Source organism: Siphateles boraxobius, unplaced genomic scaffold (genome assembly GCF_051911475.1).
Source record: "Siphateles boraxobius isolate OS27281-9 unplaced genomic scaffold, OSU_SipBor_1 1, whole genome shotgun sequence".
NCBI classification, from domain to species: Eukaryota; Metazoa; Chordata; class Actinopteri; order Cypriniformes; family Leuciscidae; genus Siphateles; species Siphateles boraxobius.
The window spans coordinates 13,929,757-13,945,513 of NW_027508699.1; the positions used below are offsets into that span (position 1 = coordinate 13,929,757).

General features: G+C 37.1%; 2 protein-coding genes across 5 annotated transcripts in view; both read left to right on the plus strand.

Moving 5' to 3' along the window:
* Nucleotides 1-13,555, plus strand: mtf2 (metal response element binding transcription factor 2). 4 transcript variants are annotated; one of them, XM_077219296.1, is made up of 16 exons: nucleotides 159-348; nucleotides 836-1,034; nucleotides 2,037-2,118; nucleotides 2,472-2,546; nucleotides 2,925-3,017; nucleotides 3,115-3,215; nucleotides 5,831-5,979; nucleotides 6,136-6,231; nucleotides 6,322-6,390; nucleotides 6,606-6,729; nucleotides 9,357-9,424; nucleotides 9,941-10,111; nucleotides 10,245-10,347; nucleotides 10,459-10,517; nucleotides 10,627-10,725; nucleotides 11,623-13,555. In XM_077219296.1, exons 1-16 carry the CDS (start codon nucleotides 344-346, stop codon nucleotides 11,990-11,992), a joined length of 1,863 nt encoding a protein of 620 aa, XP_077075411.1. In that variant the 5' UTR covers nucleotides 159-343; the 3' UTR covers nucleotides 11,993-13,555. The 4 variants fall into 4 exon arrangements, with proteins under 4 accessions (XP_077075433.1, XP_077075422.1, XP_077075411.1 ...); XM_077219318.1 differs by lacking the exon at nucleotides 2,472-2,546 and having other exon boundaries at nucleotides 1-348; XM_077219307.1 differs by lacking the exon at nucleotides 2,472-2,546 and having other exon boundaries at nucleotides 152-348; nucleotides 11,596-13,555.
* Nucleotides 13,556-14,052: 497 nt separating this feature from the next.
* The window catches only part of ccdc18 (coiled-coil domain containing 18), a 39,890-nt gene continuing 38,185 nt past the window's right edge, over nucleotides 14,053-15,757 (plus strand). Inside the window, exons 1-3 of the mRNA XM_077219332.1 lie at nucleotides 14,053-14,192; nucleotides 14,415-14,536; nucleotides 15,481-15,637. Coding sequence (XP_077075447.1) covers nucleotides 14,436-14,536; nucleotides 15,481-15,637 — 258 coding nt within the window. The 5' untranslated portion in view covers nucleotides 14,053-14,192; nucleotides 14,415-14,435. The remainder of the gene's footprint in view (nucleotides 14,193-14,414; nucleotides 14,537-15,480; nucleotides 15,638-15,757) is intronic.

Consider the following 15,757-nt stretch of genomic DNA (forward strand, 5'->3'; position numbering starts at 1 on the left):
AGTGACGCGGAAGTGTAATGATCAAAGAAGCACAGAGTTAAGTGACGGTGTGAGTGAGTGAGGTAAACATCCTCCCACTAACGATTTTTCAAATTTTGTGAGGGAAAGTGAGTCCGTGCGGAGCGCGAGCGCGTCCCACAATGCACTCGCCGCTCAGCGGGAAACAAAAATGGCGAGAGCGAGCGAGCAAAACCAGCCGTTTACCGTAATGTAAAACACTTCATGCGTTTGAATCATCTCTCAAAAGCAGAATCAAAACTATTCAAAGCGGAGCTCCTGCTGCCCGTTTATGGTGTAGTTTTTTTTGTGTTTGTGCGACATTGTAACCCGGGAAAGTGGCCGAATGAGGTAAGAGAGACCCAGACATCAGTCTGTTACAATACAACAAGGGGGTGTGCGGGGGGCTTTCATCTCTCACTTTACCAGCAGGTTAAAATTACTGGCTATAAACGTGCGTTTTCTGATGCCAGTGAAACATTTTGTTCAGGCTTTTGAACGGTTGGCTTTTATTCGTTGGCACATTGTTTTGAATGCGAAATTCTGCTAGCTCTCTACAGCTATGCTGCTAACAAAAGAGGCTTTTTTGCTTTCACTGTCATTCTGTATGGGCGCTTCACTGACCAGCCAATATAAAGTGCACTCAGTCCCAGAGAAGATCCCACAGCGATTTTTACATGTGAATGCCTCTGAAATGTGCTCGAGGATAGTCTGATACTACATTTTCAACCTTAATTATCTATTTGACCAGGCGTAAACTGCTTTTTTTTGTGTTAGTGTAGGCAAAAATGTGGTTGAATCATATTTTTCATGAGCTGTTTTTTTGCTCATTTGACAGAGACTCAAGTGCAGATAACCTGGCCGCCCATCAAAAAACACCTCCAAATCGCCAACACAAGTCACCGGTGCCCTTGTCACGATTTCCCCTGAAAGATGGGCTGAGCGACACGGCCAGGCTAGCCAACAAGTTTGAAGAAGGGCAGGACGTCCTGGCCCGATGGTCAGATGGCTTGTTTTACCTGGGAACTATCTCCAAGGTGTGTAAGGGATACAATACATTCAGATAAATCATTATATCAAAATATATTTAAGATAAATAAATGGAAGTCAGATATTGACGAGTAAATTGTATGAAAAGAAATTGACAGCATAAGGATATAAGTAAGGAAAGTAGCAAACTTATGTAGGTATTCAGTTGCCCTGGGGCAACGGTTGTTTATACAGGTTAGTGGTCATTTTTTCAAAAGTATTTAACCAGTCAGAATCTAGTATTCTGGTGTAGCATAATAAAATGCAACAGCTGTGTTCTGGAAGTAAAATTCCCATTCATTTTCTCCATAGGGAAATAGATTTTGAATGATAACTTATGACTTGTTAAAGACAGACCTACTGTGAGCTCCGAAGTTGCTAATTGATGGTATTTGCTTTTGTTAAAGACATCAGTTTGCGTTATTTAAATTTTTTTTTAAATAATTGTGTTTAACTATAGAATTCCAGGTTAATTCCAATTATCATTGCCTGTGATTCTGTAAAGAAATCTCCACCAATCAGAGAATTGTGACAAATTAAATATTTGTGTGTATAAATGTGAGTGTGTGTATATATATATATATATATATATATATATATATATATATATATATATATAATAAATGTAAAATTAAAATAAAATGTAAAATACATTTGTATATGTAATCAACGTCTTTAAATAAATGTTTATATTTGTCATTTTTTTTATTTGTCATTCACAATACTTCATGGGATTGTAGTTCTTTTATCTCATTAAAGTCAATAAATACACAGTTGTCTACTGATTTTTTTTTTTTTTGTTTGATTTTTTTGTTGTTTCCTCAAATCAAAGTTTGTAGTCTTTTAAAAAAAATCCTTATAAGAAAAGTGAATGGGAAAAATGCTCCTTGAGCCAAGGCTGCTGAAAAAGTGGGCAGGCACTGTTTCTCTCTATAATCACAATATAATCACCGGAAAGCTTGCTTGTATCTCAAGTAATCAGAACTTCTTTTGATTAATGCTTTCCACAGATAGATAAACATAAGCATCGCTGCTTTGTGATTTTTGAAGATCAGTCTAAGTCCTGGGTTCTCTGGAAGGACATTCAGACAGGTAAATACAAACTAATTTACATTCATTGTGATTGAAGAATAATGATGCCCTGTTACCCATCTTTGTGTCTTGATGGCATCTCTGAGGGGTCTCAGTGAGAAGCTCTTATCTTGAACATCCTGAGTTAGATTTGTGAGCACACCATCTACTGACTGATTCTAGGCCTAACTTTCATTTACACATCATATTCCTTCTCTTTTTCTGATCATTTTAATAGAAGATGGGTCAGTTCTTCTATAATTCTGCTTCTTTCATGCCATCTGACTTTGTGGTTATGTTGTTTGCCGCCGTTTGGTTTCTCTTCCCCATCTCTTTCATTCAGCCTGAGTTATCTCTTAATTTGTCCCTGACAGTTGACAGACCTCAGAGTCTCCAGGCTTACACAAACCGTAAGTTCCACATCGAGCCAGCAGACGAGAATAGGGAAGGTACCTATGGCATCGTCGCTGTATCTTGGTAACAATTTCAACAAAGGCGTTCATGCATACGCATAAAAGAAACTTACTCATAGTTTTAGCTTCAGTTCATATTTGTTTCAAGTGGCAGTTGCAGTGAAGTATTTGTGTTCACCATCACTGATGGTTGTCAACTATAGCACATCTTTCCTCCTTTTGTGAACTTTAGTGGTTTTCACATTTTCCATTAGAAGTTCGGAAATATTTTGGTACACGCCCCTTAGAAATTTTTCGAGATTCTGAATGCAGTCTCTGCCCTTCTCACAAATGTAGTCACTGTTCCCAGGTGTAATGGATAAAGTCGTGCACAGCTGCACACTTGTTCATTTCTTTATTTGTTTTTTCTTTTAGGGGACAGTGGAGGGGAAATGCTGTGCTCTATTTGTCAGAATGAAAGCTCCGAGCCCCCCAATGAAATAGTCATCTGTGACAAATGTGGACAAGGTAGATTGCCTCTATCCTTCTTGTAAATCAGAGTCACTTCTCTCAACCACATTAGGGATTGAGTTGGAGATTACACTGCTGAACATCTCTTCCACAGGATACCATCAGCTATGCCATGCACCCATAATTGACCCCAGTGTCATTGCCTCTGATGACAAATGGCTCTGCAGACAGTGCGTGTTCGCCACAACAACAAAGGTTTGTTGATGCCACATTCAATCCTGTTTTAAGCAATATCTTAACTGAATAATTATTAAAGGTGTTCAGCAGCCTATGACCCTCTTCTCATCATTTGCAGGGTTTTTAATATGCAGACAGGATGCTGCATTATTTAATCGTGTCAAAAACTCCTCTTGACCCATTGTTTTTACATATTAAATGACCTGTAGGAGTCTTTAATGCTCTTTCCTAATACTGTCGCAACAGAAGTGTACCATAACCTTCATTGTTCTATGAGGGTTGTGGATGTGGGAATATATAAAGAATTTTCCACACGTGGTGGATGAATCGAGGGGAAAAAAAATATGTATACATATACAGTACCGGTCAAAAGTTTGGTAACATTACTATTTTTAATGTTTTTGAAAGAAGTTTCTAATGCTTATCAAGCCTGCGTTTATTTGATCAGAAATGCAGAAAAAAACTGTAATATTGTGAAATAACATTACGATTTAAAAATAATGGTTTTCTATTTTATTATGGTTGAAAATATAATTTATTTCTGTGATACATTATTACTCTAGTGTAATAGTGTCACACATGATCTTTCAGAAATTTTTCTGCAAATATGATGTAAATAAGAGATTCGTTGATTATAACCAAATACTATAGATAAAAGGGATTTTGTTATAACAGGAGTTTTGGCGCGATATCACTGACACTCAATCACTGAAACTCTCGCCGTTTGATTGACAGCTCCAGGGATTGTAAAGGGAGCGTTCTTTGATTGCTTTATAAGTTTCTATATATAATTTAAGAGTAACAATGTGAAGTTGACTGTTTAGTCACTGGTTTGATTTACTAAAACCTTGAACATCTGACAAACACGTGACTACATAAATCATCTCATAACAGAAATCACTGGTCCCAGATCAGGCATTAGAATTAACATGTTGCATTTCTGTTGAGACTGTATTATAAAGGTCTGTTTGCAAAGCCAGCGCAGAAATTGTGACTGATTTACAAAAAAATCCACAGTGAAATGTACAGAATACAAATATATAATGCTCAACTGAGACATTCACATTGTTTAAAATAATTAATCACATTCCTAGCATTAGGATCCTGTGGAAGGTAATTTTTAAAGGTCAGTTTTAGTCCAGTGATCCTGTATCGCTCCTCTCTCCTCGTCATTGCACTAACACTCGCACTAAGCTCTTTCACCTATCTATAGACACCAGTGGCGGGCCGTGCATTTCACACCTAGGCCTTCAGTGAATAAATAACTTTTAATAGTGTGGCAGCACACAGACTCTCTATAATTGTTGTGAAATTGCTGTTTTTATTTTGCACCGGCAATTATAGGGTTAATGCGGTGAGTTCGGACAAGGCCGGGTAGAGAGAAACGAGCGAGTGAGTTCGGCGTGTGCGTTAGTGTAGCTACAGTGGTTCTTGCGTTCCGATTAACAGTTCAGAAGCGGAGCCTCACTTGTCGCATTCTTCAAGGGTTACAGGGTTGAATGTTTGAAAAAAACATTAGATCATAAATTTACACACAAAAAAATTAAGAAGAAAATCCTATTCACCACAGAAAAAACGGGGGCAAAAAAGCATTATACTAACCAAAAGTACTGATTATGTTTTACACAAAATCCATCCTAATAAGGCTGAATAAGGGATTTTTTCCGGTAGTATTGAACCTGATGGGGGTCGAGGAGGGAAAGAAACATTCATTTGTGGGTTGAAAAACTATTAAATCTACAGGTATATATTTTAGTTTATGCTGTTCGCTAAAGATGCGGTTAGCTACCTCAGCCTACTACCTGTAATAGTACGCGCTCTGACCACCCAATCAAAGCACGTGAAAATGCAGATGTTATTGTATGCCTGCAAGATGGCCCCGGTGCAGTCAAATCAAAATCTGATTGGCTGATTAAATCTGACTGATTATCTGATTGGTTAAAGCAACGGTTTAATTTCCATTCATTTTAAGCTACAGGCGCCCGCACTGCCGATTCTGAAGGCCTCAAGGCAGATTTATTTTACCCTGGCAACACATGATTGCTGAAATATAATTGGATAAAAGCGCTAAAATAAATATACAATACTGGAAGCAGCGCAACCAAGAGAAAAGCTGTGAGATTAAGAGAATGGACTATTGGGAATAATTAAATACTCATTAATGGAAAAAATATATTAAAGTGCAAGTCAGTGACTCTGATAGTGTTTAGGCCAGCAGAGAAGGCCTTGCTGGACCTGACGGCCCACCACCGATAGACACATTCCATGACGAGTCGTTCTCTGGGCTTGGTTACAATATAAGCTGTTTTTGGACTAACAGAGATTTTCGGCTCTGTCAAAATGTCAAAACTTAAGGAAATTTTGATTTCTCAGTTCGTGGCCCCTTTAATTCATCCATGTTGATTAAACATATTAATTTATTTCTTAAAAAATCTTATTGACCCCAAACATTTGAACAGTAGTATAAAATAGATGTTTTTTTTCTTGGTATGACTAGAAGGGATATGTAAACCCTTTTTGAATAAATCTCCAGAATTCTGACTCCACCTAAGAATTGAGTGACTCCATATGCAGACTAGAGGCATGTTTGTCTGTCATGAATTGTTGTTGTGATTGTATCTCTGAAATCATAGAGAGGCGGTGCACTGAAGAAGGGGCCAAATGCCAAAGCCCTACAGGAAATGAAGCAGTCTCTGCCATACGCCCTTGAAGATTTAGTGTGGGACCAGGGCCACAAGACCAATATCCAGCAGTGCTACTGCTACTGCGGGGGTCCTGGCGAGTGAGTGCAGCACACAGACACCATTACTGAAAAACACCTTTGTGTGATATAGTTCTTCTTAAGATTATCCCCATCATAAGTTGCAGAGGATTGTAGATGCACAATAACGCCTGCAGGAAGTAGAATTGTAATGATACTTTTGTTCTCCTCCCACAGTTGGTATCTGAAAATGTTGCAGTGTAATAAGTGTAAACAGTGGTTTCATGAAGCCTGCATCCAGTGTTTCCAGAAGCCAATGCTCTTTGGAGACAGGTGAAGTACTGCTCTCAAATCATCCGAATAAAGTGAAACCCAATGATTGATGTCTTGTCATGTTTAATAAAACTTTGTCTTTTTTCTCAGGTTCTATCTATTTATTTGTTCCGTTTGTAATAGTGGACCAGAGTACCTCAAACGCCTGCCTCTGAGATGGTGAGTTTTGGACTGTTTTCACACTTGGTTCAATTGCTGCAGTGTGAAAGTGTATTTTAAACCATATAGTATAGAACTTTAATATAGGCCATATCAGTAATCAGCCATAACATACAAATAATTGACCAGAATTTTGGTGTTTATCTAAATGTTTTGTTTTAAATAGTTTCACAGAGGATTTTGGGATGTGTGATGTGTGTTGTGTTCATTCACAGGGAAGACGTTGCACACCTGAGTCTCTATAACCTGAGTGTAATTCATAAAAAGAAATACTTTGACTCAGAACTCGAACTGATGACTTACATCAATGAAAACTGGGATAGGCTTCAGCTTGGCGAGGTATCAGTCTGTTTTGTGTATTTTGCAGAGGTGGAAAGTAACTAATTAAAAATACTTTCGTAACAGTACTTGAGTAGATTTTTTTTTAAATCTACTTTCTTGAGTATAATTCAATTGTGGTACTTTTACTTGAGTTGAATAAAAATAAAGTATTCAACTTCGCTACATTTATTTTTCACCAAAAGTACAAAGTTCTTTGACAAAGGTGCCGACGGAGCAACCGGGCAAGCTGACATTCGACAGACACTTTTCAAACTACTGTGGTAGAGCCCTGCGCTTCAGCCAATAATAGACAGGTCTGAAGCGCTTCAGCCAATCACAGACAGGTCTGAAGCGCTTCAGCCAATAACAGACAGGTCTGAAGCGCTTCAGCCAATAACAGACAGGTCTGAAGCGCTTCAGCCAATAACAGACAGGTCTGAAGCGCTTCAGCCAATAACAGACAGGTCTGAAGCGCTTCAGCCAATAACAGACAGGTCTGACTCGGGTGCAAAACCAATCAAAACTTCCAGTTCGGCTGGGTGCCCCCCCAGCCGAACTGGACTGGGGGGGGCCGAACCCGGCGTTAAACCGCGCTTTGATTTTCAATCACTGGCGCTCGTGTTTTGAATCAGTATCACTAACGTTTCAATATTCCAGTGAATGTAAGTGAGCTATGCTCATATTCTGATTTAAATTTTAATTATGGCAACTCCAGAAATGGGTCATCCCATTGATAATACCACTGCACTGAGCATTTGAATTAAATAAAAAAAACTCTGTTCATAACATGGACGCAGTTATTTCATGGATGGAGCAACAATGTTAAGTGTCTAAAATGCATGCACAGTTCAATTAAATGGTAAAGCTCGCCCTCTTTAACAATACAGTTAAACTAAATGTACGAAGCAAACTTTGTTCAAAGCTGAAAAAACCTCAACAACAGTGAAATAAGTTTGCACGATTTATCAGATGCATGTAAAAGTGTAGTTCATTACTACAGTGAAGGTTCATTTTCGGTAAATGAACCCAGCTCATTTTTGGTAGAACGGAAAAAAAAGAGAATGTAATTTAACATGTAAATCATACCCCACTTTTTTTCTTTTTTTTTTACTGGCACTTTTTTTATTCATATTGTTGTAAATCTCTCTTTTTTTATCAGACCTCTCACTAAACCTTCTTTGCTTTAAATTATGAAATGATTCAAATGAAAACATTCAAATGATCCTACCTGGACTTACTTTTCAAAATTAGCAATAAAACAATCACTCTTGACAACAGGGAAAGCTAGTATGTTTGCTTAGCATACTGTCAAACACTACAATTTATGAGTTTAATATTATGTTTTGCTCCAAAATCACAATACATGTCAGTCGTGTTTGAAATTACTTCTCTGGTTTCATGTTGCTTCTTAACACGGAGTGAGAATATATTATTATTTTATTAAATTCTATGATACAAGCTATGTTGATTAGCATTGCATTAAAGGGTTAGTTCACCCAAAAATGAAAATTATCCCATGATTTACTCACCCTCAATTCCTTTTAGGTGTACATGACATTCTTCTTTCAGATGAATACAATCAGAGTTATATTAAAAAAAGTCCTGGCTCTTCCAAGCTTTATAATGGGAGTGAATGGCTGGAAGAAATGTGAAAAAATAATTACTCCACACGGCTCCTGTGGGTTTATAAAGGCCTTCGGATGTGAAGCCATTTTTGTAAGAAAAATACCCATATTTATAGCTTGATAATCTAAATTAAGACGACCGTACGTGTACCACGCAATTCGACTTGCGCCACAAGAGTAACCCGTGAGTCATGTATAACTTAGGATGTAGGAGCATTTTAAGTTTAGACTCCTCATGGTTTAAACAAATTGGGCTGTGCAACAAACTGAAGCTCCTCTTCTATTATATAGAAATCCTCTGACATTTCTCTTCAAAATTGCTCCATGGTCGTCATTATGCTGTGCGTCGGGTCGGGTTAGTCTTCCACCGTAAATCGATGCGTACGGCTGTCTAGCGGAAGCTTGTGATTATAGTTTTATAAAGTTTTAAATATGGGTATTTTCCTTACACAAACGCATGGCTTCACTTCCTAAATCATGGGCTAATTTTCCTTTTTGGGTGAACTATCCCTTTAAAGACATGCATCATTCTTATGACAATACCTGAGATAGCTTGATGAACTATCATCTAATCCACAACAACAATCATCTGTTTGTCTTCATGTTTCATCAGTCAAAACGTCTCTATTTGCATGTTATTATATCCATATAAGGCATTTCCTGAAATGTCATAAGTTTAATACTTCTATGAATCTCACTTGTGGACTGGCTGCGCGAGGGATGAATAAGTATGTACTGGGCTTCCAGTATGAATGAAACAGATGACATGTGAGTGTTTAGCGCTCCATATCGCTACCATTTCCCCGTTTTGGGTAAAAATAGAAAAATAATACTAATGTACTTTGTAACGCAGTTACTGGAGTAGTTTTAAGCAAAGTACTTGAGTCATATTATTTTTCTGTACAGCAATACTTTTGTACAATTTGTTAGTACTCTTTCCACCACTGGTATTTTGTAATTGCACTAATGTTTAACTAGTGTTAATGTCGGTCTATTTCATTTCTGGCTTTGTACCTCCAGCTTGCAGATACCCCAAGAGCAGAACGATATGAATGCATTCTGGAAGCACTTAACAGCAACCTCAACATGTGAGTTTATCTATTTGCCCATCATGGGCTTTCAGTCTTGAAATGGTAGAGCTTGGATTAATTTATCTGGCCCTTTTAGCTTTGGACTGTCAGTCCAAATCAAAGTTTTGTGCATTTCCGATTGGAATCTGATCATATTTAGCAAGCGTTCTCTGGTTTTTACAAATATGTTTCAAGCTACATCTATATGTGGTTTAAAACCCTATTCAAATGGCATTTCTATAAATCTGTTTCATCGGATTTCACATAGCTTTTCTGCCTATGTCACTTTCTCACGCCACGTAAACGTATATAGTGGAGACATCTCTTTGGTCCGGTGATGAGCTGTCTTCAATCATTGCCATGGAAACCAACACAGCTATTTTGAAATACGAAAGAGAGGCACGGGACACAAAAAACGTATTTGAACAGTTGCGATTCACAGTGTTGACCGTCATCAATCATGTAGACCAGATTCCAGATTTTCCAGATTTGTATTGACAGTGTGAACATAGTTTTTGACCTGTTGGGTTCTAGGTTCATGTCAGGGAAAGAGATAAAGAAGAAGAAGCACCTGTTTGGATTACGAATTCGCTTCCCACCGGCCCCCCAGAGCTCTGAGCTCCTGTCAGACCGAGAGCCGGAAAAAGCTTCCCATGAGATCAAAATCAAAGGCAGGAAAGCCTCAAAACCTCCGCTTTTATCCGGGTAAGTCATCACTTGTTTCTTCCTTAATATTCAAAGTAAATTTAATATTTTATATAATTTAAGTTAATTTAAATGATATTACATTATTATTTTCATTTATTATAAAAATTAAATATTACATTTAATTTTATAGTGTTGTCACTAATGGAGCAGTGAAGAAAGGAAAGAGGAAGCATCACACACACTCTTTAGAGATGTTGGCGAAATTGAGAAGATCAAGTGAACTATTGGCACAGGTAAATAAGTGACATTATTTATTTTACGTACGTTGCTGGCTTTATTTAATGACCATTCCAAAATGTTTCATGTAGGCATAACAATTTTTTTTTAACCTTTTTTCTATGAAGAATAATGGGAAGTTTTCAACTCTGGACAATAACTCAATAGACCTGATGGCCTCAAAAAGGTGAGACCGAGATCAACACAAAATGGATCTCGTAGTTTTTGAAATGAGGCCAAATTGAATTTATTAAATTACAAAAATATATTTCCCTACTTTTTTTTTGTGCCAAAAGTGAAAGATCTTTGCCTTCATCGAGTACCTCAGATGTTGAATCCGTTGGTGCCACCAGCACAAGTGAAACTACCTCAACCAGCCTCTCAAGGCAGTCCAGGTGATTTAATTTTCATTTTAAGGATTTCATTTTTCAATTTGTGACATTATTTTCATGACAATTACTCTCCCCTCAGTACTGTGAACATGTACAAAAAAATTTATACACTACCATTCAAAAGTTTTGGGTCGGTAAAAAAATTTTTGGAAATATTTTAACTTTTTCCCCACATAAAGGATGCATTAAATTGACCAAAAATGACAGTCTAAAAATATTTATATTCTAAATGAATGCTGTTTTTCAAATTTTCTGTTCATTAAAGAATCCTGGAAAAAAATCTGTTTCCACACAATTAAGTTGTACATTAAACTGTTTTCAACACTGGTAATAATAATAATAAATGTTTCTGCATCAAATCAGCATACTATAATGATTTCTGAAGGATCATGTGACACATGAAGACTGGAGTAAGGATGCTGACATTTAAGGAAGAAATTATATATTAAAATAGGAAACAATGGAATATCTTAAAATTGAAATGTAATTTCACAATATTACTGACACTGACTTTATTATATTTTTGATAAAATAAATGCAGTAATGGTGAGGATGAGAATTTTCAAAATCATTAAAGAAAATTTTACCAACCCCAAACTTTAACTGTAGGGTATATTATTATTTAATTGTTTAAAATTCATAAATTACAATTTTCTGTACATTTGACCATTTATGCTTATTTTAGTTTTTTTATAGTCTTTATAACAATAATTTAATGAAGTGTTTTTTGTGGGATTGCAATGCATGTAATGTATAATAAAATATTAAATTAACATTTCAAATTATTTTACGGGTGGCTTCTTCAGGCCTCAACGTAATGCCCATGCGGACCTCTACCATTGATAAAAAACGTCATACTTAATTGTTAAAAAGCGTGATGCATGTACCCTGCATCTCCAGTTTGGGCAGTCCGAGCGGACCACGCACTGGATGCCTATGGCCCACCTTCACACAGCCCCCAATAAAGAGGCGACGGGGACGTCCGCGACGAGCACTGCAGCCGCCAAATCCTGAGATTTCTCCTCCCTGCAACCCAGAGCCGCAACCCGAGCCCAGCCCCCTCCCCTCCTGCCTCTACAGCGGCATGGACATCATGCAGGGCCTGAACCCCGACACCCAGCTCAACCACCTCAAGAGCTCCATCAGCACTTACTTCGGAGCCGCGGGTCGCCTGGCCTGTGGGGAGAAGTACCGTGTACTCGCTCGCCGCGTCACTGACGACGGAAAAGTACAGTACTTGGTGGAATGGGAGGGCGTCACTGCCTCCTGAGCTTTATATGGGGTGTATTTCTGGTGAAAGTATGGTCCGCTTTGGCCCCTAGTAATGTACTATATTTTTTGACAAGTAATGAGGGAAGTGAATGTACATGGATGACTGAGGTAACTGAGGGGCCTCAGGACTACCATAGAGATGAAGAGATGGGACTTTGTAGAGTTTTGTGTGTGTGTGTGACCTGTCTCTGTGGAAATGTAAACAGACTGCCTTCACATGGACTGGATTCACACATTGAAGGTGGCTGTAGTTTCAGGTTAAAGAAATAATCCGTTCACTACTATGTGAAAATAACCCGAGTCCTCGCTTTTTGTCTCTGATGTGCAGGTGCCTTAAGGGGTTGTGAAACAGATACTATATATGCTGCTGGAGACTGAGGACTTTTTTTCTACTTAAATATTTTCTCATAGCTCACATTGCCAAGAGGAGAGAGCGCTATTGTCAGTAGGGCACTTCTATTTCACATTTCAATTGATTGCACATAAGTTCTCATTCTGTACATCCAGTATTGTCTCGTCTCAGTTTAAACAGCCTAGCTTGTGATTTTCGTTATGAAATGAGATTATGTAAAAAAAAACAATGTAAAATGATTAATTCTTCTAATGCCACAAAACTAAAATTAAATATATGATTAGCATGAATATTTACATCAGATCTTGGTATTTTCTGGGACATTATACAAATTCCTAGGTGGCTAATAGAAAGATTTTTGTTTGTAATTCGTCTCCTGAGGGTCTCTTTTTTTAAACTTTTTTTTGTTTTGTTTTAATATGTATATCTTTAAAACATATGACAGAGCGCTGTAGCGTTGAGAGGTCTTCATATATCCCCCCTTAAAAAAAAACTGCCATGGGAATTTAAGTTCTAAAGCAAGAGTTTTTTTTTAAGGATAAGTACAATTTTAGTTTAATTTCCTCATTTTAAATCCGATGTCTAATTTTCATTTTTGTGGGGCAGGGATAGTTATTTGTACTTTTTGTTATACTATGCAATGAATTAAACAGATCTGTGTATTTTTTTATATTTTATTTGCAGCTTCAGCTTCTCATTACAATCAGAAATCGGCAGCAATAGTTTTGTTACAATTGACTCAGGCTTTTTGTGGTGCTATTTATTGCTTTCAAACGGTATACACTAACAAATTGTCCATTTGTGAGAGCACTCAGGATACTTTACAGCTTCGCTGTAAGATTTGATAGAACATCCAAATGAGATTTTCAATTCTCAGCTTTGTATTTTCATACATTTCTAAAATCATTGAGTTTTTTTTTTTAATTTAGGTGGAAAACTTTTTTTTTTTGGCCTGAGAATGCCGTTCTCCATAATATTATCTTACACCTCGCAGAGGGTGGAAGTAGAGTTGGTATCAGGCAAGCTTTGGACTTAAACATTAATACCTCCTTATTTCGAGAGAACAAATTCCTATGAATATTAAGCTCTTGTTATGTTACGTGTATGAAGCATTATTCAGTTGGTGTACCAGTGTTAGTAAAGCTTGCTTTGTATTTTACTGGCTTTGAGCAGGCTCCTTTAGCCAAAGAATAAAGATCTCAAACCCTATTGATGTAACTGGATTTTTTTTAAATTTTTTTTAGACATTTTACACACAGTGGGGGGTGGGGGGAATCACTTTTTTGACACATTGCATAAAAAAAATTAATAAGTATGTCTATGGAGCTAATTTATTTGAACATTTATTTACTGTATGCATATTTCTTGTAAATTCTAAACATGCAATTAACATCTTATGGCCCAGCTAATTTATTTGCTACAATATAACTAACGTTAGCTATAACGGCGGTGACTGTATTAACATAGACAGTAAAAGAAAGTGTATTAAGCGAATTGAGATTTGTTCATATTAAAACAACCAGAGATTTTATCTTTACATATTTTGACAAGCTTTAACCCTAACAAATAAACAGCAAAAACCAATGTTGTTAACCAACCTACAGTCCAATGTAAATAATAACAATACGAAAACCGAGAAACAGGACAACTTTACCACTGTAATATTCGCGCTACCGTTCGCGGCCATACCACGTGAGCATTACGTCACTACGGTGAAGACGGTTTTTCGTCTCAGCCAATCAACTGACGCGGCTTGTGTTTAGATGTCGCTACAGTGAATGCTAAGCTAAATCTACTGGAAAATAAGGTGTTTCTTCTGCACAAAATTGCTGTGTTGAAGATGCTGGTAAGCTGTTGTTAACTAGTATAGAAATACTTTGTCAGTTAGCCCGCCTAAAAGCAGCGGAGAGCAGAAATGGATAATAGAGTGACCGTCTGCTCCTTGACAACCTGTTGAATACATGAAATGAATTCAAACCATTTGAGTTTAAAGCGGCAACAAATGTGCGAGTGCAGTGTTGTTTGCAGTTGAGTCCATTTAAACATGGATAATAACATTTATTTACAGTGTTCTTCATAACAATCACCAATGTTCAAAGACAACAGGGGGTTGGTAGAGGATGTTTTCTCCTTAAGGAATCAGCTGCGATTGACTGAGAAAAACCTACAGTCAGTGGGGGAACAACTGAGGTGAGGCATTTTTCTCTCGAGAGTTGTTGTTGAAATGGATTGTGCGTTTTACATGATGATAGATCTTTCAGATATGATTACAAATGCAGATATGATTCTGAGATTCTCTCTGCAAAGTCGCCTGTGTGTTTGTGTACACAGTTTAAATGTACAATCTCAAGTACTGAAGAGTAACTTGCATATGAATACATAAAGGATATACATGTTAAATATATACATGCATATAATTAAATATCCAGGAATATATCTTTCATTAGTATGCTTACTCAGACTAATATGCTCCAACTAGTAAGAAAGAAAATCAGTATTAAAGAAATAATAGCATAATTATAACACATTTTTATATTGTAATACAAAACTAGATTTTTTTAGTTTTTAAAGATGAAATAATAGCATGTATTGTTCCTTAAAAGGAAAGAGAGTTAGAAATAAATGATCATCTATAAAAAAATGATTTAAGGATAAATCATAATAAATCTCTTAACAGATTGTATAAAGTTCTTTATATAATTTGTTAAGAGATTGAATGTAATTTGTTTTATGGGTGAGAGATAATTTTTACATTTATTTTAATTTGCTATGTTCCCTTGGCCCACATAGCCACATCATTTAAAATTTAGTTTGTTTTGATACTTTTTTGTATTTAGATATTTGAATATTAATAATGTTTTTGTTACAGCACTACTGCTAATGCTGTGTTCCAGGCAACCTGTAACCCGTGTTTTTACAACTCGTAACTGGGAGTTCATCGATCTAGTACGAGTTCACGGGTGGGAAGTCACGGGTTTGAATGCCGTTCCAGTACACTTTCACGGGTATAAGGTTGGAAAAACACGGGTTACAGGTTGCCTGGAACGATGTACTCCCAGTAACGAGTTGGAAAAACACGGGTTACAGGTTGCCTGGAACGCGGCATGAGTATTATTGCACTTGTCTCATTTCAGTCGATCAGGAAATGACATCGTTGGTGAAGATAATAACAGGAGTTTCGTGGATGGATTCCCAGGTCGTCTTACATTAGAAGACCTTCAGAAGCCTGATCCAGTATATTTACACCCAGAGCAGAGGGCATGTGCACGTATATCTACCCGTGACTGCAGGGTAAGACACAAGATGCAGCAAATAAATGGTCTGAAGTATTGTCGCCTTTTATATGCTTGTTCTTAAAATAGACCCGAAAACCTACAGATTTCAAAGGTTTTTGTCTTATTTGACATGTGT